Source organism: Aplidium turbinatum, chromosome 7 (assembly GCF_918807975.1).
Source record: "Aplidium turbinatum chromosome 7, kaAplTurb1.1, whole genome shotgun sequence".
In the NCBI taxonomy this organism is placed as follows: Eukaryota; Metazoa; Chordata; class Ascidiacea; order Aplousobranchia; family Polyclinidae; genus Aplidium; species Aplidium turbinatum.
Window position 1 is genome coordinate 1,289,889 of NC_137478.1, and position 15,159 is coordinate 1,305,047.

A 15,159-nucleotide genomic window follows, 5' to 3' on the forward strand; every position below is an offset into this window, starting at 1 on the left:
TAATTTGAATATTCAGCTAATCAGGTTATTTGAGGCTCACGTTCAATTCGCTGAGAGGAATTATTTTATTGTTTCTTAATTGCAGATTCATTTGGAATTGTTCTGTAGAATCATTTGTGACAATTGATTGAGCAGATGAAGGCAATTCGGCGTTTAGCCCCACAATCCGATCTAATTGCTAAAACCATCGACGTAGGAAAGTGATCTTTTGTACTAAGGAGGAATTTTCTAAAAGTGTGTTTCTGAGAATATTATTTCGTCAGAGTTACTTGATAGATTGAATATGAAGCATCGTCAGATTTCGCTCTACATTTGCATAGACACTATATGTACAAATTGCATAAAAATGTTGTATATCTTCGGCTGGTCGTGTGCCTGAGTCGTTTCACATTAGCGCAGTTAGAAAAAAATAATAATTTAATTCAATATTTAATTTATACGTTAGAGAATTACTGCAACCATGTGTAGTTACTAAGATGTGGTTAGAAATGATTTAAAATTAGTTTATTTTCATGTCAAATTTGATTACATTTTGTATTTTGATTAAACTTGTTGTTTGTTTTACTTTCTAGTTTACATATTAGAGAATCCAAGTAAATTGAATCTCTATTATCAAAGTTACCTTTACAACCTATTTCACCCTTTGCGGATCGTGCTTGTTTGTTATTATAACTTATGTGTAATTAATAAGACTTAGTTAGAAGATGGTTTAAACTGAACTTTCTTTTACATAGACTTAGGAAGATAAAAAGGCTGATTACAAAAGAACATTATAACAATTGAGTTTGCAACTAATTTTTACGTAGTTATTATGTTTGACTACAATGCAACAACGGAAAGCATGGATCGGTCCACATCGTCAGCAACCTTCGCCATGGAAGGGGACTCCAGTTCTACTTGGACCCCCAATGCTACCACAACAGCTCCCTAGTAAGTTGATTGTTGTGATTTTGATGAAACAAACATATATCAGTGCAGTTCCAAGAAATTTGCAACTAAAGTGTTAATGTTGTTTGTCACTCATCAGCTTGGTGGCTTAGTGATAAGAGTGTCCGCATCTGAATTGCTAGGCATGGGTTCGATACCTTGACGGGTCATAGGCTACTAATGATCTCTAAGTTGCTCTGAATCTTATTCCTGGTTGGGGCCGAACAAAGGAATGGATTCAAATTAATAATGTACTCGCTGCGCCTTCATATATCTGCACTGACACTGTCTGCTTTGTATTGCACATTTATATATCTGCACTGGCACTGTCTGCTTTGTAATGCGCATTTATATTGACAGTGGATACAGCGCGATATAGGCTACATGCTGCTAATATTATAATGTATCATCTACAGTTTTACAAAGATGAAAAAGCTAAAACATTTGTTTGTGCTATTTTCAAATCCGTGCGTCCGAGTTTTGCTTTTATTTTGTAATATGCAGTAAAACAGGTAGAAAGATAAACATGCGTTTAATGAAATACCAAAAGTTAACACAGTCAGCAAGTCTAACAATTAAGTCTTTTCCCTGTGAGGTATGTTCATAAAAAATAATAACGGTTGACGGACATTTTATGTATGAGATTATTAAACAACAATTGCCGGCTACAAAATCACTGGGAAAAAAATAAACTCAACACCTTCAATTACAAAGACCTGACCTTTTCAAATGCAGTAGAAGGATAATAATTATTTAACGCAAGTTGCAATAAAAATGTTACATAATTTTGAATTATAATTATATAATCATAGCATAGCGACCTACCAGCCTTGCCAACGTGCAAACTCACATCAACGACTGGAAGACAACGTAATTTCGATTTTGAATTGCAAGCTGAACTTACTTTATAATTTTTGAAATAATAGTTATGAGAAACCAATTTTCCAAAGTGTGATCTGAATTTCGAATCACTTCAACACTTAGGATTTTACTTTTTGAAAAAATGGAAATTCTTGCTTTGTTATCAATGTTGCCAGATGCTGTTGGCATTTTTAATAATTCAGTTCAATTCAATTTTTTTTTTTTGTTAGAATACAAAAGAAATGATATTGTGAAAAAGAAATACAGTAACAAAACCAACAAAAAGAAAAGGTGGCAAAACCTTAATGGTTTAAGACGTGCATGAAAAGATCTGATATTGCGGTATGCATCAATAAATATAGTTAAGCACGGCCTCCAAACCTGATACTTTAAAACAAGTAGATGAATTAGAAGAATCAGTCGCCTCCTCGTTCCTGAAACAACTGGAGCGCCAATTCTTAAAGCAATGGGAACACGACTGAACCCAACAACATCACAAAAACAAACTAATATATACACACATATTGAAATTACGTAACGGACTATCAAAACAAGGACTATTTAATAAGAGTGCGAAATCTAATTAATTCATTCTTCGTACGGCAAAAGTAGCGCAAAATCGTACAAAATGAACTCAAATATTAAAGACATTATTCATCTACTAATAAACTATCAATTTAAACACCAGCTCAATGGCCGAGTGGTTTGGTGCCGATAGATCTGAATTCGATTCCAGGACTGGTCAAACTGAAGATTTCAAAGACTGTACTGATTGTGTTTTTTTTTGCATAACGCAGTGAGGACAAGTCGGGTAATAATGTGAAGACATCGCAAATCTGATACAAAGTTAAAAATGAGCCTTGTCGGCTGTCGCTAAATACCTTAGCTGCTGTAGAGCGACAATAAATAAAACTATAACATTATAATTATTAACTTATTATCAACTAACTTATATCAAGTGTAGCAGATCAGTCTTCTGTCAAATGTAAAGCTTGCAAGTTGGCATGGTCTGTCATTACACAATCATAATCTGATCTACAGGCAAGAATGGTGGACGGTGGTACTTACCAAATACAAAGCAGTAGCTTACATATCTTGCAAGCTAAACAAACTTTATCACAATCTATCTACAGGGAAGTAATATAATTGATAAGTTTCCTTTCTTTCAACAACAAACTTCAATTCTAAGGTTGCCCACAGATAGACTTAATATTAACGAACTTACCATCATTAAAAATAGACTGGTTTTTGTATGATTATTTAGCACAAGTAAGCATGTCATGCGTCCATTTCGAACTTGGCCTTGCCGTCAAAGTATAACTACGCATGCAATCAGTGGTCAGGGCAGGACCGTTGCAAAGATATTTTGGTCCGATACCACTTTTAAAGATAACAATGGAAAGCCACTGTTGTGTTTTTTCGGACCCACTGGAAAGACTCCGTGCCCTAAAATTATTTTGATCCAAAAACCCATGTCAACGTCACTGGGTTAGTACACATGCAATATTTCATTAAATTGAGGTTGTTTGTGGAATATTCCAGAAGGAAAAAGAGAAACATCTTGTGCAGGTAATGATAGTAGGTAAAATATGATTATGCTGTAAGCCTGAGAGCGTTTAGGGTAAAAATTCCAAGTTGATTGTTATCAAACAACATGTAGTAGATGAAAATTAATTTAGCCGACCCTGTAATGCAGAAGAGTGTTGCCTGTAATCATGTACAATTAGCTTTGCTGATATGCGTCTGGCATCTCTTGGCATCTCTTGGCATTTTTGGCTGGTTGTTGATCAGACAACAAGGCTACAGGCTTGAACGTCCACGACTCCACGTATCAAGGTTGCTCGTGTAAGCAGAATTTAAAAGTGAATTGTGATGTCACTATAAAACCTGTCACATTCTTAATCGCCAAGACATCTTAGCGGAAGCGTATTTTCAATTTTTTCTATTAAAACCATTGTCTTGTCTGAACCTTCGCAGTATGGTTTGTCAAGTTTGACAAAGAAATGTGAATGTTGTAGTTTTCGGTTTAAACGTAGTTTTCGACGTCAACAAGCCAAAGAACGTGTTTTGTCTTTTTTAACTTTACCCAGCTTTCATCGGCTTTGCTCCCATTTTGTCATCTGGTTTAAAAAAAGAAAGAAAATTGAATAATTCATTAAAATAACATTTCATAACAGTTAATCCTATTTCTTCGTAAAACAACTTAATTTTTGTTACAATGGTTTTCTTTTGTGTCCATTGTGACAACACGCAGCAGCATTTAACTGCATTTGCACCACAACTGGCGGTTGGAAGCAGCAAAGAGACGTAGTCATCGAGTTATTTGCTCTAATTTTGCAGCAATGGTCTTTCAAAAATGCGGTCTCGTGCTCTTGAGAGACGTTGAACCGACGTCCTTTCAAGACAAGTCATTGCTGACATGCAACAATTAAATTATTTGTATAAGCTCATAGAAACTAAAAACAAGTTGCAAAATATTTGAGCTGACCAATTTTAGTCGTTCACCGAAGTGACATATGGTTCCACTCAGGGGCTCCGGACACTTCCTGAGAGTGGGGGGGGTAATTTAAGCAGGGGTGGGAACGATGTTTTCACATCGACAGGGGCTTATTGGATTATCGCATCACATATACTTCTGGAAGGTCGCTCCCCAGACCCGTTTGCACTAATGAAAGCTTTTGTTTCTTATACAGCGTCTTAGGCTGCATGTTTCGCGCCGAAGGCGCAAAATTTTTGCCTTTCAGCACGATATAAAATCGAAAAATTCTTTCAACGAATCTGAAATCACGAGCAAAAGCTTTTTAACATTTGCCACATTTTTTTGAAGTTTTGAGACAATTTTGACTGGAAGAGGGGATGTACACAAAATACCTCTCTGTATTCTTCCTTGGCTCAAGTCCTCCAAATTTTGCTCTTCAGATCCTAAAAGGTTAGATTTAAAAGGCCAAAGCGTTAAGGTCAAAGCTATAATCTATAACTTAATTTACAATTACATGAATACAGCACGACAACCTGTGCAATAACATCCACAGTGAAATGAAACGTTTCAGCATCTACGGTCTAGGCCTACATTCAACTCAGAAAAAAAATAAAATTAAAAATGCATTCACTTTTACAAAAACTGAAAATAAGGAGACATCTTGATCGATACTAAGTTACAGGATCTGCGCCGTGTAAGAAATAACACTAAACAAAAAATGCCATAACACCCAGGTAATACCTTGTAACACCCAGGTAATACCAAATTTTAATAGACTACGACCTATTCTATTGGATCGCAAGCTTTCTATTCTTCTGAAGGTGCGACTTCTCAAAGTGTTAGTGTGGTCTGTTCTCCAGTATGGTTGTGAAACATGGACCTTCAACACAGAAACTAGGCGTAACATTGAAGCAGCTGAAATGTGGTTTTACAGAAGAATGCTCAGGATTTCATATACGGATCACATCACAAATGCAGAAGTTTTGAACCAAGTACATCAAGATAAGGAACTATTGAACAACATAACTCAAAGGCAACTCAAATTTCTCGGTCACATTATCAGAAAGGAAGATTTCGAAAATCTCTGTCTTAGCGGCCGCCTTCTCGGGAAACGTGCTCGTGGCAGACAAAGAACAACATTTATATCCAATTTCAATACATCAATCAGCCAACCAAGAACACTTTGGGACACTGCGCGACAAAGGGAACACTGGAGAAATTTACGAACTGAGCATCTAGTTCATCAAAGGCCGCATCGGCTATGATACTGTTGATGATGATGAATACCAAAATGACACAAAAACTACACAGAGATAACATTATAAAGGAACACCTCAACTCAAACAAAACACTGTGTGCACTCTACTGTTCTAAGCAGAACAGTCAGAACTTCAGAAGTCGCCAAAGACTTTAAATCTTTGTGTATTGTAAAACAAATTCTTTGCAGATTTCATCAACACTATTTCATCCAAACACACTTGATGGGCATGGCACATGGCAATGAAATTGAGTCTTGAAGCAGTCATTGTGCTTCGGAGCCATGTTTTTAAACAGCGTACAGGGTATAGGATGGAATGGAAGACGTTTTTTCCATCTTCCATTCTGAGATTTTCTTCAATTTCATCTCCATTCCATCTTAGAAATCTTCCATTCCATCTCAGAAATCTCTTCCATTCCATCTTCCATCTTCACATTTTGTTATCTCTGCATTGAATATGCCACAAATAAACCTAAAAACCATAGGCTAAATTTAAGCTAAAAATTTAACAGCAGTATTTTCCTAAGGATTACGTACCGTTTGGTGTTAGAACTAGAAGCGTAGATTGATTCTATAAATACAGAAAGAAACAACAAGTAATATTTTTTATGTCTTGATAAAGCGTTAGAAAGTTAATGATGGAATTGGGATGGAATGATGGAAGATTGTCTTCCATCCCATCATCAAGATCTTCCATTCCTTTCAATCTTTGAGATTTTCCATCTTCCATCCCAAAATCTGTCTTCCATTCCATCCCATCCCATTTCCTGGCGGCGTATAGCGAGCTAAACGATCTTTAAGCTTCTGCAGAAAAAGGGCCATTGACCAATAGCAATTTTACAAGTTTTTCTACCCTGGCATAAAACTGTTTGACAACAATAAGTCCCATTAACTTGTTTCGAACATCGCACACATACTTGATCGGCCCAAATTTCTGATGAAAGCGGCTTAAATCTTAGCCCAAAATTTTCACGTTGAAGCCATATCGTTCCAACGCTGTAACAGCACTGTCGTTGACTGTGCCAGATACTAAATTCTCTAGGCTTTTGGTGAGTTTTAATTTTTTCGCCATTGAAGCGGTGGGTGAGGCCTTGCACTATGCTGTCAATAGATGCATAGAACTACAGCCGTGGCCGAGTGGTTAGCGCGTTGGGCTCGCAGTCGAGAGCCTGCGTGTTCGACTCCAGCCACCCGCACTTGCTGTTGTTTCTCTGGGCAAGAAACTTTACGATAATTGCCTCTACCCAGTGATCGATTTCGAGTAATGGGTAGTACCAAATTTAAGTCATAAGTAAAGTAGACAACCGGAAAACAGACATTGCCGTCGGCTGCAGCGTGGGTCAGGTGTATGTCGGAAGGCGTACACCGATGCATAGCGCTCAAGTCCGCTTTCCCGCAATGCAGGATAAAGATAAACAAACAAACAAACAAACAAACCTTCTGTAATGAGAAGCAAGGTCATGGGAAGCACTTTGCTCACAGCGCTTTTTTGAAATTTGGACTTTAGCTAAGCCTAAGCTATCTACCTGCTGCTGAAATTCTTTGTATAACTGCATAAATTGTTCTTCATGTCTAAGACTCTGGTAATTACCTATTAAGTTTTCAACCAGCTCCATCATGTCGCTGATGGTATAAGACTTGATCTGCAACAGGCCAGTTATCTTTTCAAGTGGTTTGAATAAACTGCAATGCAAAGTATGTGTTGTCTTACAATAATTCGGAATAAAGGCCTAATGATTTCGCATTTTTGAAATTTTGAAGTGTGTTTAGCAAGGCTTTGTAGTTTAACAACACTGAAGAAATGGCCGGTACACGTGTCAGCCATCTTGTTTGGCACAAAGTGTGCCGTGTGCCGGCTATGGTGGGATTCTTCGTGCAGGGGGATTTTGAACTTTCCAGACTGATTTTGCAAACAGGACTTAGCTCCTGAACAATTCCCATAGCATTATGCAGGTCTCTATTGCATATTTGCGTTGTCTTGCAGTCGGAGTTTTCAAGCAAAAAACTAAATAGTTGTGCAACAAAATAAAAAATGAAAATAAAATACAAAAGTAGAAAAAATATTAAAAATTAATTTTTTTTCTCTACATTAGTGGGGGGGGGGGAGTAATTTTGCATTAGTTACCCCCCACTCCAATTGGTGGGGGGTAATCACCCCCGCGGCCCCCCCTCTAACGGAGCCTATGTTCCACTTTACAAAAGATATTCGCTTATGCTGAGCAATCGCTAAACAAACGTAGAAAAGAATTGCTCACGCTGCACTTGCAGGAATGGTAAGTAAATGATCGCACATCTTCATTTAGATCTGCGATTATTCTGTAGGCATAAACCTGTTCACCCAGACAACTATTTGTGCAAATTTGCAAAGATTTCCGGAATGCATGGTATAGCCTTGTATCGCGTATTGTGCTCCCTTTGTGATGAATAAGGAAATTGAATTTATTTTACTCCTCAAAAGTGTAAGACCATGTTTAGTAGATAACTCTAGTAAAAAAGTTTTAAAAATTGGTTAGTTTTTTAATTTTTTACAAGGACCTTTTCATATGATAAAATCTTTCTTCAGCACTACTTTGCTTCCCTTCAACGATACTGACGTCATAGTATTCGCGGTCTTCACCTTTGTGTTCCTCGTGTTTGGAGTCTGTGCTAATGTTCTTACAATGGTTGTCATTTTCCATTCTAAGAAGCTTCGGTGAGTTGTATTGTGACGTGTTCTATGATTAATCGTGGGAAGAAAATAGCTCGTGTCTTTCCACATAGGATCCATACGTCATGTGTCAATAAACAAACATTCAGGAACGTAATTCAGGAATGACAAGATCATGAAACGGTGGTTTAATTCTTGGGGCGTGTAGCCAAACGAGTCTTCACCAAAGGTTTAATGCTACAAATCTCCGAAGCCACCAGATTCAAGTTTTGAAAGAGTTTTTCATTGCATCTTTGAAGCGATTGGTTGCATAGCGGTTGTGAGTGTCAATCTGATGGGCAGAACTCACACCACTAACCATATAAGATTCTAGATAAAGCGCAAAAACGCATAACAATGAGCTAACAATGACATCTCATCAGTAACGGTAACATTCACTCTCAAATTTATTTTTAGGTCTGTGTTTCATCTGTTCATCTTCAGTCTGTGCGTCTCAGACACAATGTCTGCGCTCATTAGCTGGATCAACTGGTACCGAAGAACTTGGGGATTTAACGGTTTCTTGCTGCCAAACTTCCTGTGTCAGGTGGACGACAAATTTTGTTTCGTTTTTTCAAAAAGAAAATTGACAACATAAAAACATGGTTGCAATTTTGATTGTGGTGTTCATCAAAAGATCCACTGAAGAACATGCGGTAATAGCTCAACGCTTCAATTAATGGGTTGTTGTATTATCTACTGAAAATAGCGCTTGTCGCCAATTTTCAGACAAAGTGGGTTGTGATTTTCTCAGTTTGAAAATAAGATAATTGGAATTAGTTTTCAATGTACGGTAGGCTAAAGCATTAACATAACTTATCCAGAAACTGTATAAACAGACATGGTTTTGTTACATATTGCTATACACGCGATATTGTTCTGTTATGTCACAATAGACGACGTGCTACGTCATAGAAAGCTTATAAAGGATGTGTTTGTTCAGCTTTACTGGGCGGTAGATATTCTGACCTCATACTCGACTGCCCTGCACATTCTCAGCTTTGCAATCTTGCGGTTAATTTGCCTCAGGTGGCCACAAAGCTTCGGCATCATCAACAAAGATCATAAGCGTGGCCTGGTAAGCGAAAGACTTAGTTAAAATATTGTTGATCGAGCAACTATATCTTGTTCTGTTCCAATAGCAACCAAAGCTCTCAACCTTTTCTCAACACAATAACCGCAACCAAGGTGCAAAGGTTTGAAAGTAGTGTACAATTAGTGTAGTGTTCCTCATAGTGTACACTTAGTGCAGTGTTCTTCATAGTGTACACTTAGTATAGTGTTCCTCATAGTGTACACTAAGTGCAGTGTTTCTCATATTGTACACATAGTGCAGTGTTCCTCATAGTGTACACTTAGTGCAGTGTTTCTCATATTGTACGCATAGTGTAGTGTTCCTCATAGTGCACACTTAGTGTAGTGTTCCTCATAGTGTACACTTAGTGTAGTGTTCTTCATAATGTACACTTAGTGCAGTGTTTCTCATAGCGTACACGTAGTGTAGTGTTCCTCATAGTGTACAGTTAGTGCAGTGTTCCTCATAGTGTACACTTAATGTAGTGTTCCTCATAATGTACACTTAGTGCACACTTAGTGCAGTGTTCCTCATAGTGTACACTTAGTGTAGTAGGCTTTTTCTCATATAAATTTTAAGAATAAACCAATATATAGACCTAGACTAGAGGGTCTCAAAATAGGAGCAAATGTCCTCTCTGGGGAGTTTTCTGTTTGATTTCATTGCATCATTCCAGTTCTTCTTAAAGTTGATGTTTCGAGAAAATTGTATCTTAAATTTGCATGTTGAGACTAGTTGAGATTTTGCATTCATAGTAAATCAAATGTTGAACTATTTTGCTCAAAGCCGAATAGTTAAACCAATCTGTGCACAAAGTGAACCTTTACAAAGGATAATACTTTGACCATCAACTTCAGCATTAACTTTAAATTTTACAATGTGTTAACTTGTTTGTAAACTCGGAGCAGCAACTAGGCCTACTGTTCAGAGATTGAAAAATCTTCAATCTAAACCCCAAAAGAAACATCGTTGAGGAACAACTGAGGATATTTTGTTTGTTTAGCCCTGGATCATTTCCTTATGGATCGCAGCATTCCTTTGTGGTGCCATTCCAATGGGTTTGTTCAGTGGAGCAGAACATAAAGACCGAACAGCAAGCACCCCTGACGCCAGATGGCCAGAATGTACACAATTAAATGCTTGGTAGGTGTAGCACATATGCACAGTCACCTATTTAACTAGAAATGGTTTGTATTGAAATGAGAATACTTCATTTATATTTTTTCTAAAACTTTTGAAAATTATCATCAACTCTTTAGTCCAAAACAAGAAATCAGTAAAATCTATCTGTAAAGTTTTAAGCCTGCACAAAGTATCAAATTTTCACTTTGTTTATTTTAAAATCACACCCCATTCTGTTGCAGGCTAAACATCTACGGAACATACACTTTCTACGCATATTCCATCTTCTTCTATATTCCCATTGTCAGCACCGTAGTCATGTCGATCTACATCTCTGTGACGATGATAAACAGAGGAAGCGTAGTGGCAGGTCACGTGTCTTCCAAAGCTGCAAAAGCGCGAAGGAACAAAGAAAAACAAGCCATCGCGCAGCTTGCTCTCATTGTCGGCTCCTTCTTGTTGGGATATCTTCCCTTTACAGGTGAGAAGTGATAAAATGGGTGTTGAAGCATCACCCACGATTTCAGTAAAGTTATCAGGCAAGTTCGTGCTTGGTCGTCGCATTCGAGCTTACGCCTGGTGGTTGAGGACGATTGATATTAAGTGAAAAGAATGACGAGGAAGCCAATTTTCGTGTCCACTTTCTAGCATATCATCAAATGTTCTGCCAAGGACACAGCCGCACGCTCTTGAGGAATGTCGAAAAACAAAATATGACATTTTGCATTAGCTCTTGGCCACAACAAAACAGACTTCCTGATCATTGGCAATTGATTCGTGATATATGTCGTAAACTTATACGTCATTGATCATCAGATGACGCACATTTTGTAGTGTTTTGTGTCTTCTTTCTAATATCACGTGTCATATCTTTCCCTCAAAGCTTTGAAGATTTATCTCATCGTCACTACATGATTAGCATTTCCTGCTGTTTTCTAAGGTCCAGGTGTTTTTATTCGTTTGTAGGGACTGAACCGAATACTTCATCACACACTCGCTCTAAATCTACAAAATGTTAGTAGCCTATAGTTCTCTAAAGATTACTCAAGATCACTCTTACAGATTTATATTACCTCATCACCTCATTGACCTTTTCCAAAACTAGGTTCAAGTAATTATCCCTATTTTTTATGTATCTTTGACGCAGTGAAGCTTCCGTTGGTGAGTGATAAAAATTATAATTTCATCCACTAGACGTAGCTCAACATAAAACTGTTCTTGAATTGTGTTTGTTTGTTTGTTTATCTTTATCCTGCATTGCGGGAAAGCGGACTTGAGCGCTATGCATCGGTGTACGCCTTTCGACGTACACCTGACCCACGCTGCAGCCGACGGCAATGTCTGTTTCCGGTTGTCTACTCTATTTATGACTTAAATTTGGTACTACCCATTACTCGAAATCGATCACTAGGTAGAGGCAATTATCGTAAAGTTTCTTGCCCAGAGAAACAACAGCAAGTGCGGGTGGCTGGAGTCGAACATGCAGACTCTCGACTGCGAGCCCAACGCGCTAACCACTCGGCCACGGCTGCCGACTGTTGCAGCGCTTACCAGGAGAGTAGAACCACAGTTCCCTGATCATCCTATTTCTTTGTTTACAAAGCTGGTTTTATTCATGAAGAGTTTAAAAAAGTTCAAACTTTGTTTCAAACTTTAACCCTTGTCGTATGATTTTGCCTTTTCCAACAAAGGGCTTTCGCTATGACATTCTTCTAAAACAATCGTCAAATAGCCCACAATACATTTAATGATTTAAGGCACATCAACCCATTGCAATTTGAGCGGTTAATATACTTCATTGAACTCTAACAAAACATTAACAAGCACACTACGGAATTATCATGGCACAAAGAAAGCAAAAATTGTGAAACAATTTGGCTATACAGCTAATGTACGCTTGCATTACATCTATGGCCATTGGCCAAACTGTGGCTTGATGGCTGCATGCGACTCTTTTAGATTTGAAACCATGTTTGCCTATTTTGCAAATCCCTTCTATAACAAGTTAATAACGTAATCAGTAACATAACAGATTTCTAATCTCCAAACTTTTTAAACAAAATTGAACAATTAAAATTGAAAGAAGATTTGATAATGGAAATGTTCCATAAAAGCGGTTCCATTATTGAGTTTGAAAAATAACTTTTTTAGATGTTTAATTGGCTACTTCACAGTTGTAAATCTTTGTATTTTATAATGGGTTAGCACAGTGGTTCTCAACGGGGGCGGTACCGCCCCCGGGGGGGGGGGGGCGTTTTGATTTTGCAGGGGGGGGCGGTATGATTAGGCCTACCTCGGCTTAAAGGGAGCATTCTGGTTTAACCCATCTACCGCTGAGCGTAACGATTTCGTCAAAGAGCTTGTATCTTCGTGGTAGCATTTCCTACCTCATACCTGGTGGAAAAGGGATTCAGCTGTGTTGTTCTGCTACATACCAAACAGCGAAACCCACTTGACATATTCATAAGAGGTGATTTTCGATTGTTTCTCATTGCCTTTACACCGGATGTGAAGAAACTGGCATGTTCTCACCAAGCCCAAGGTTCACACTGACTACCAGTAGGCCTAGCCTATAATGTTTTCATGCTCGGAAATATGTATTTGCTTTTCATCAAATATAGTTAGTCAGCCTACTATAGTCTCTAAAACCCTTACAGCCTGTGTCACCCTAAAAGGGGAATCATCAAAAGGGTCCTTGTTGTAATAGAAATAGAATTATACTTGAATAACCCCTTTTAGGGTAAAACAAGCTGTAAGGGTTTCAGAGATTGGTAACTAGCTTATATTTAATGTAATTATATCACTCTGCTTGGCTTTGTGCTTGGTATTGAGCACTTTTTGTAGTATAAATAGATAGTATACTGTATATTGTTTTATTTCGCTTTTTGTAATTAATCGTTTTTGTTGGAGGTCGGTAAGATTTTGCCAGTTCATGAAGGGGGCGTTGGGCCAAAAAAGGTTGAGAAACACTGGGTTAGCATTTTATAGGTGTGGTTTGTATTTTTATAATGGGTTAGCCCGATGTAGAATTTAAATATCGTGAAAGCTTAACTGGCGGCCACTCAATAGATCGTGGTTCGGATTGCTGAAATAACTTTCCGGCCAGATTTTAAGCAACATGCAGGAAGCACAGAGCAGTCTGTATGAGAAATATTTGGAACCTTTGATTGAACAAAATGAGAATATTTCAAGAACGACCCTCTCATAAGTACGATGACGTCAGTGATTTGTAGGCTTAATGGGATTACGTTCAAAATTGAAAAAATAGCTACAACTGTCATTATAGGCTTAACAAATGAAATGCTCATGAGGATCAAAAAAGGTGTCGATGAAGGCTGCCGGTATTGTAGCCTACTTATTAACTGCCGATATTGCCGACTTGATATAGACGAAGTCGACTGGATTTCTTTATTAATTAATTATTTAAGTAAGCTGTGGGCTAATCCTAATAGGCTATAAAAGAAAAGTTAAATTACTTCTTTAGCTTCTTTTTCTAGTAAACTCTAGCTGACTTTCTCTCCAAGCTAACTTTGTATTTGAAACGTTACGATTTTACTTTCAGCGTTTGAGTTCAGCACTTTCCAATCACAAGAGAAGAACTACGACAATTGGTGGAGCGACTGGCACTTTGGCACGGCTCAATACATGTGCTTGAGGTTATCCGAATGCCTCAACCCCGTCCTATACAACCTAGGATCAAGGTTTGTACGATTAGGTTCCTTATGCCTGTGAGAGTTTCCACCACCTCAAAGTCCGCGATTGTTTACAACTGGTTTCTACAAACTGTGAAGCAAAATATTTTGTCCTGGTCCTCCTTGCAAGAAGCTTTTATTACGTCATAACCCTATTAATATTAGCTGTGTTGTAGACTATGAACACATAATTGTGTGGGTTATGCGACAAAAAGATCATTCTTTTTTATATTTGTTTCAGAAAAATGTGGAAGGAAACAAAAAAGTTTCTTACAAAAACTGGATATCTTAAAAAGTACGCGGAGCAAGACAAAAGTTCAGCGGCAACAAAAGGGACGCCCGTGGGAGAAATCTAGATCACGCATCATCGGATCCTACAAGACACCAAACATTGACTGGGGCAAACCAGTAATTTGTTGTAGTTTTCGATCGAAATTATATTGTGGTAAAGCAGTGTTGGTCTTTGGGGTGTGCAAACCGTGCGATCGCACAGGGCCCGCAAATTAGGGGGCCCGCAATTTACTCACAAAATGCAGTAATTTTGTCATTTCCAATGGAAAAATTTAACAAGTGCATTCAACAAAGGAATTAGCAGCAAGAAAACATAGAGACTCAATGGGTGCAACATATTTCGTCCCCTGAACATTTCGTACCCTGAAATAATCGAGAAAAAAACAACAGAGCAAAAGTCGCTGATCGGAGTTGCCGCAAACATTTCAAAATTTCTCTCGATCTTTTCAGGGGACGAAATAGGTCGAAATTTGATTTTGTTACACAATTTCAGGGTACGAATTTTTCAGGGTACAAAATAGGTTGCATCCAGACTCAACATAGAAACATAGCTTCATTTCCGAAAAATGGCAAAGAAAGCATGATCTAATCCTTTTGCTATGCCACCGGACAGCACCATTTTACAGTAATATTCACACCCAAATTTTTGTTGAAAATGCTCTCAGAATGCCCCAAATTCAAAGTAATTTTTCAAAAATTTCTGGGTGAGGCCCCCCACACCCCTGGGTGTCGCCTTCAACGATTATGCCGTCACGCTTCGCCCGCTGA

General features: G+C 38.0%; 1 protein-coding gene across 1 annotated transcript; it reads left to right on the plus strand.

Annotated features, from left to right (window-relative positions):
• Positions 1–811: 811 nt before the first annotated feature.
• On the plus strand, positions 812–14,140 carry LOC145774464 (growth hormone secretagogue receptor type 1-like). Its single transcript, XM_082585719.1, has 7 exons — positions 812–930; positions 8,089–8,217; positions 8,629–8,758; positions 9,155–9,289; positions 10,290–10,429; positions 10,651–10,889; positions 13,971–14,140. The coding sequence occupies exons 1-7, from the start codon at positions 812–814 to the stop codon at positions 14,138–14,140; spliced, it is 1,062 nt and encodes a 353-aa protein (XP_082441845.1).
• Positions 14,141–15,159: the final 1,019 nt, after the last annotated feature.

Coding starts and splice junctions, on each gene's coding strand:
- LOC145774464 (XM_082585719.1), top strand. CDS start 812: ATGTTTGACTACAATGCAACAACGGAAAGCATGGATCGGTCCACATCG. Junction 8,759..9,154: donor TGCCAAACTTCCTGTGTCAG/GTGGACGACAAA, acceptor GTGTTTGTTCAG/CTTTACTGGGCGGTAGATAT. Junction 10,430..10,650: donor TGTACACAATTAAATGCTTG/GTAGGTGTAGCA, acceptor ATTCTGTTGCAG/GCTAAACATCTACGGAACAT.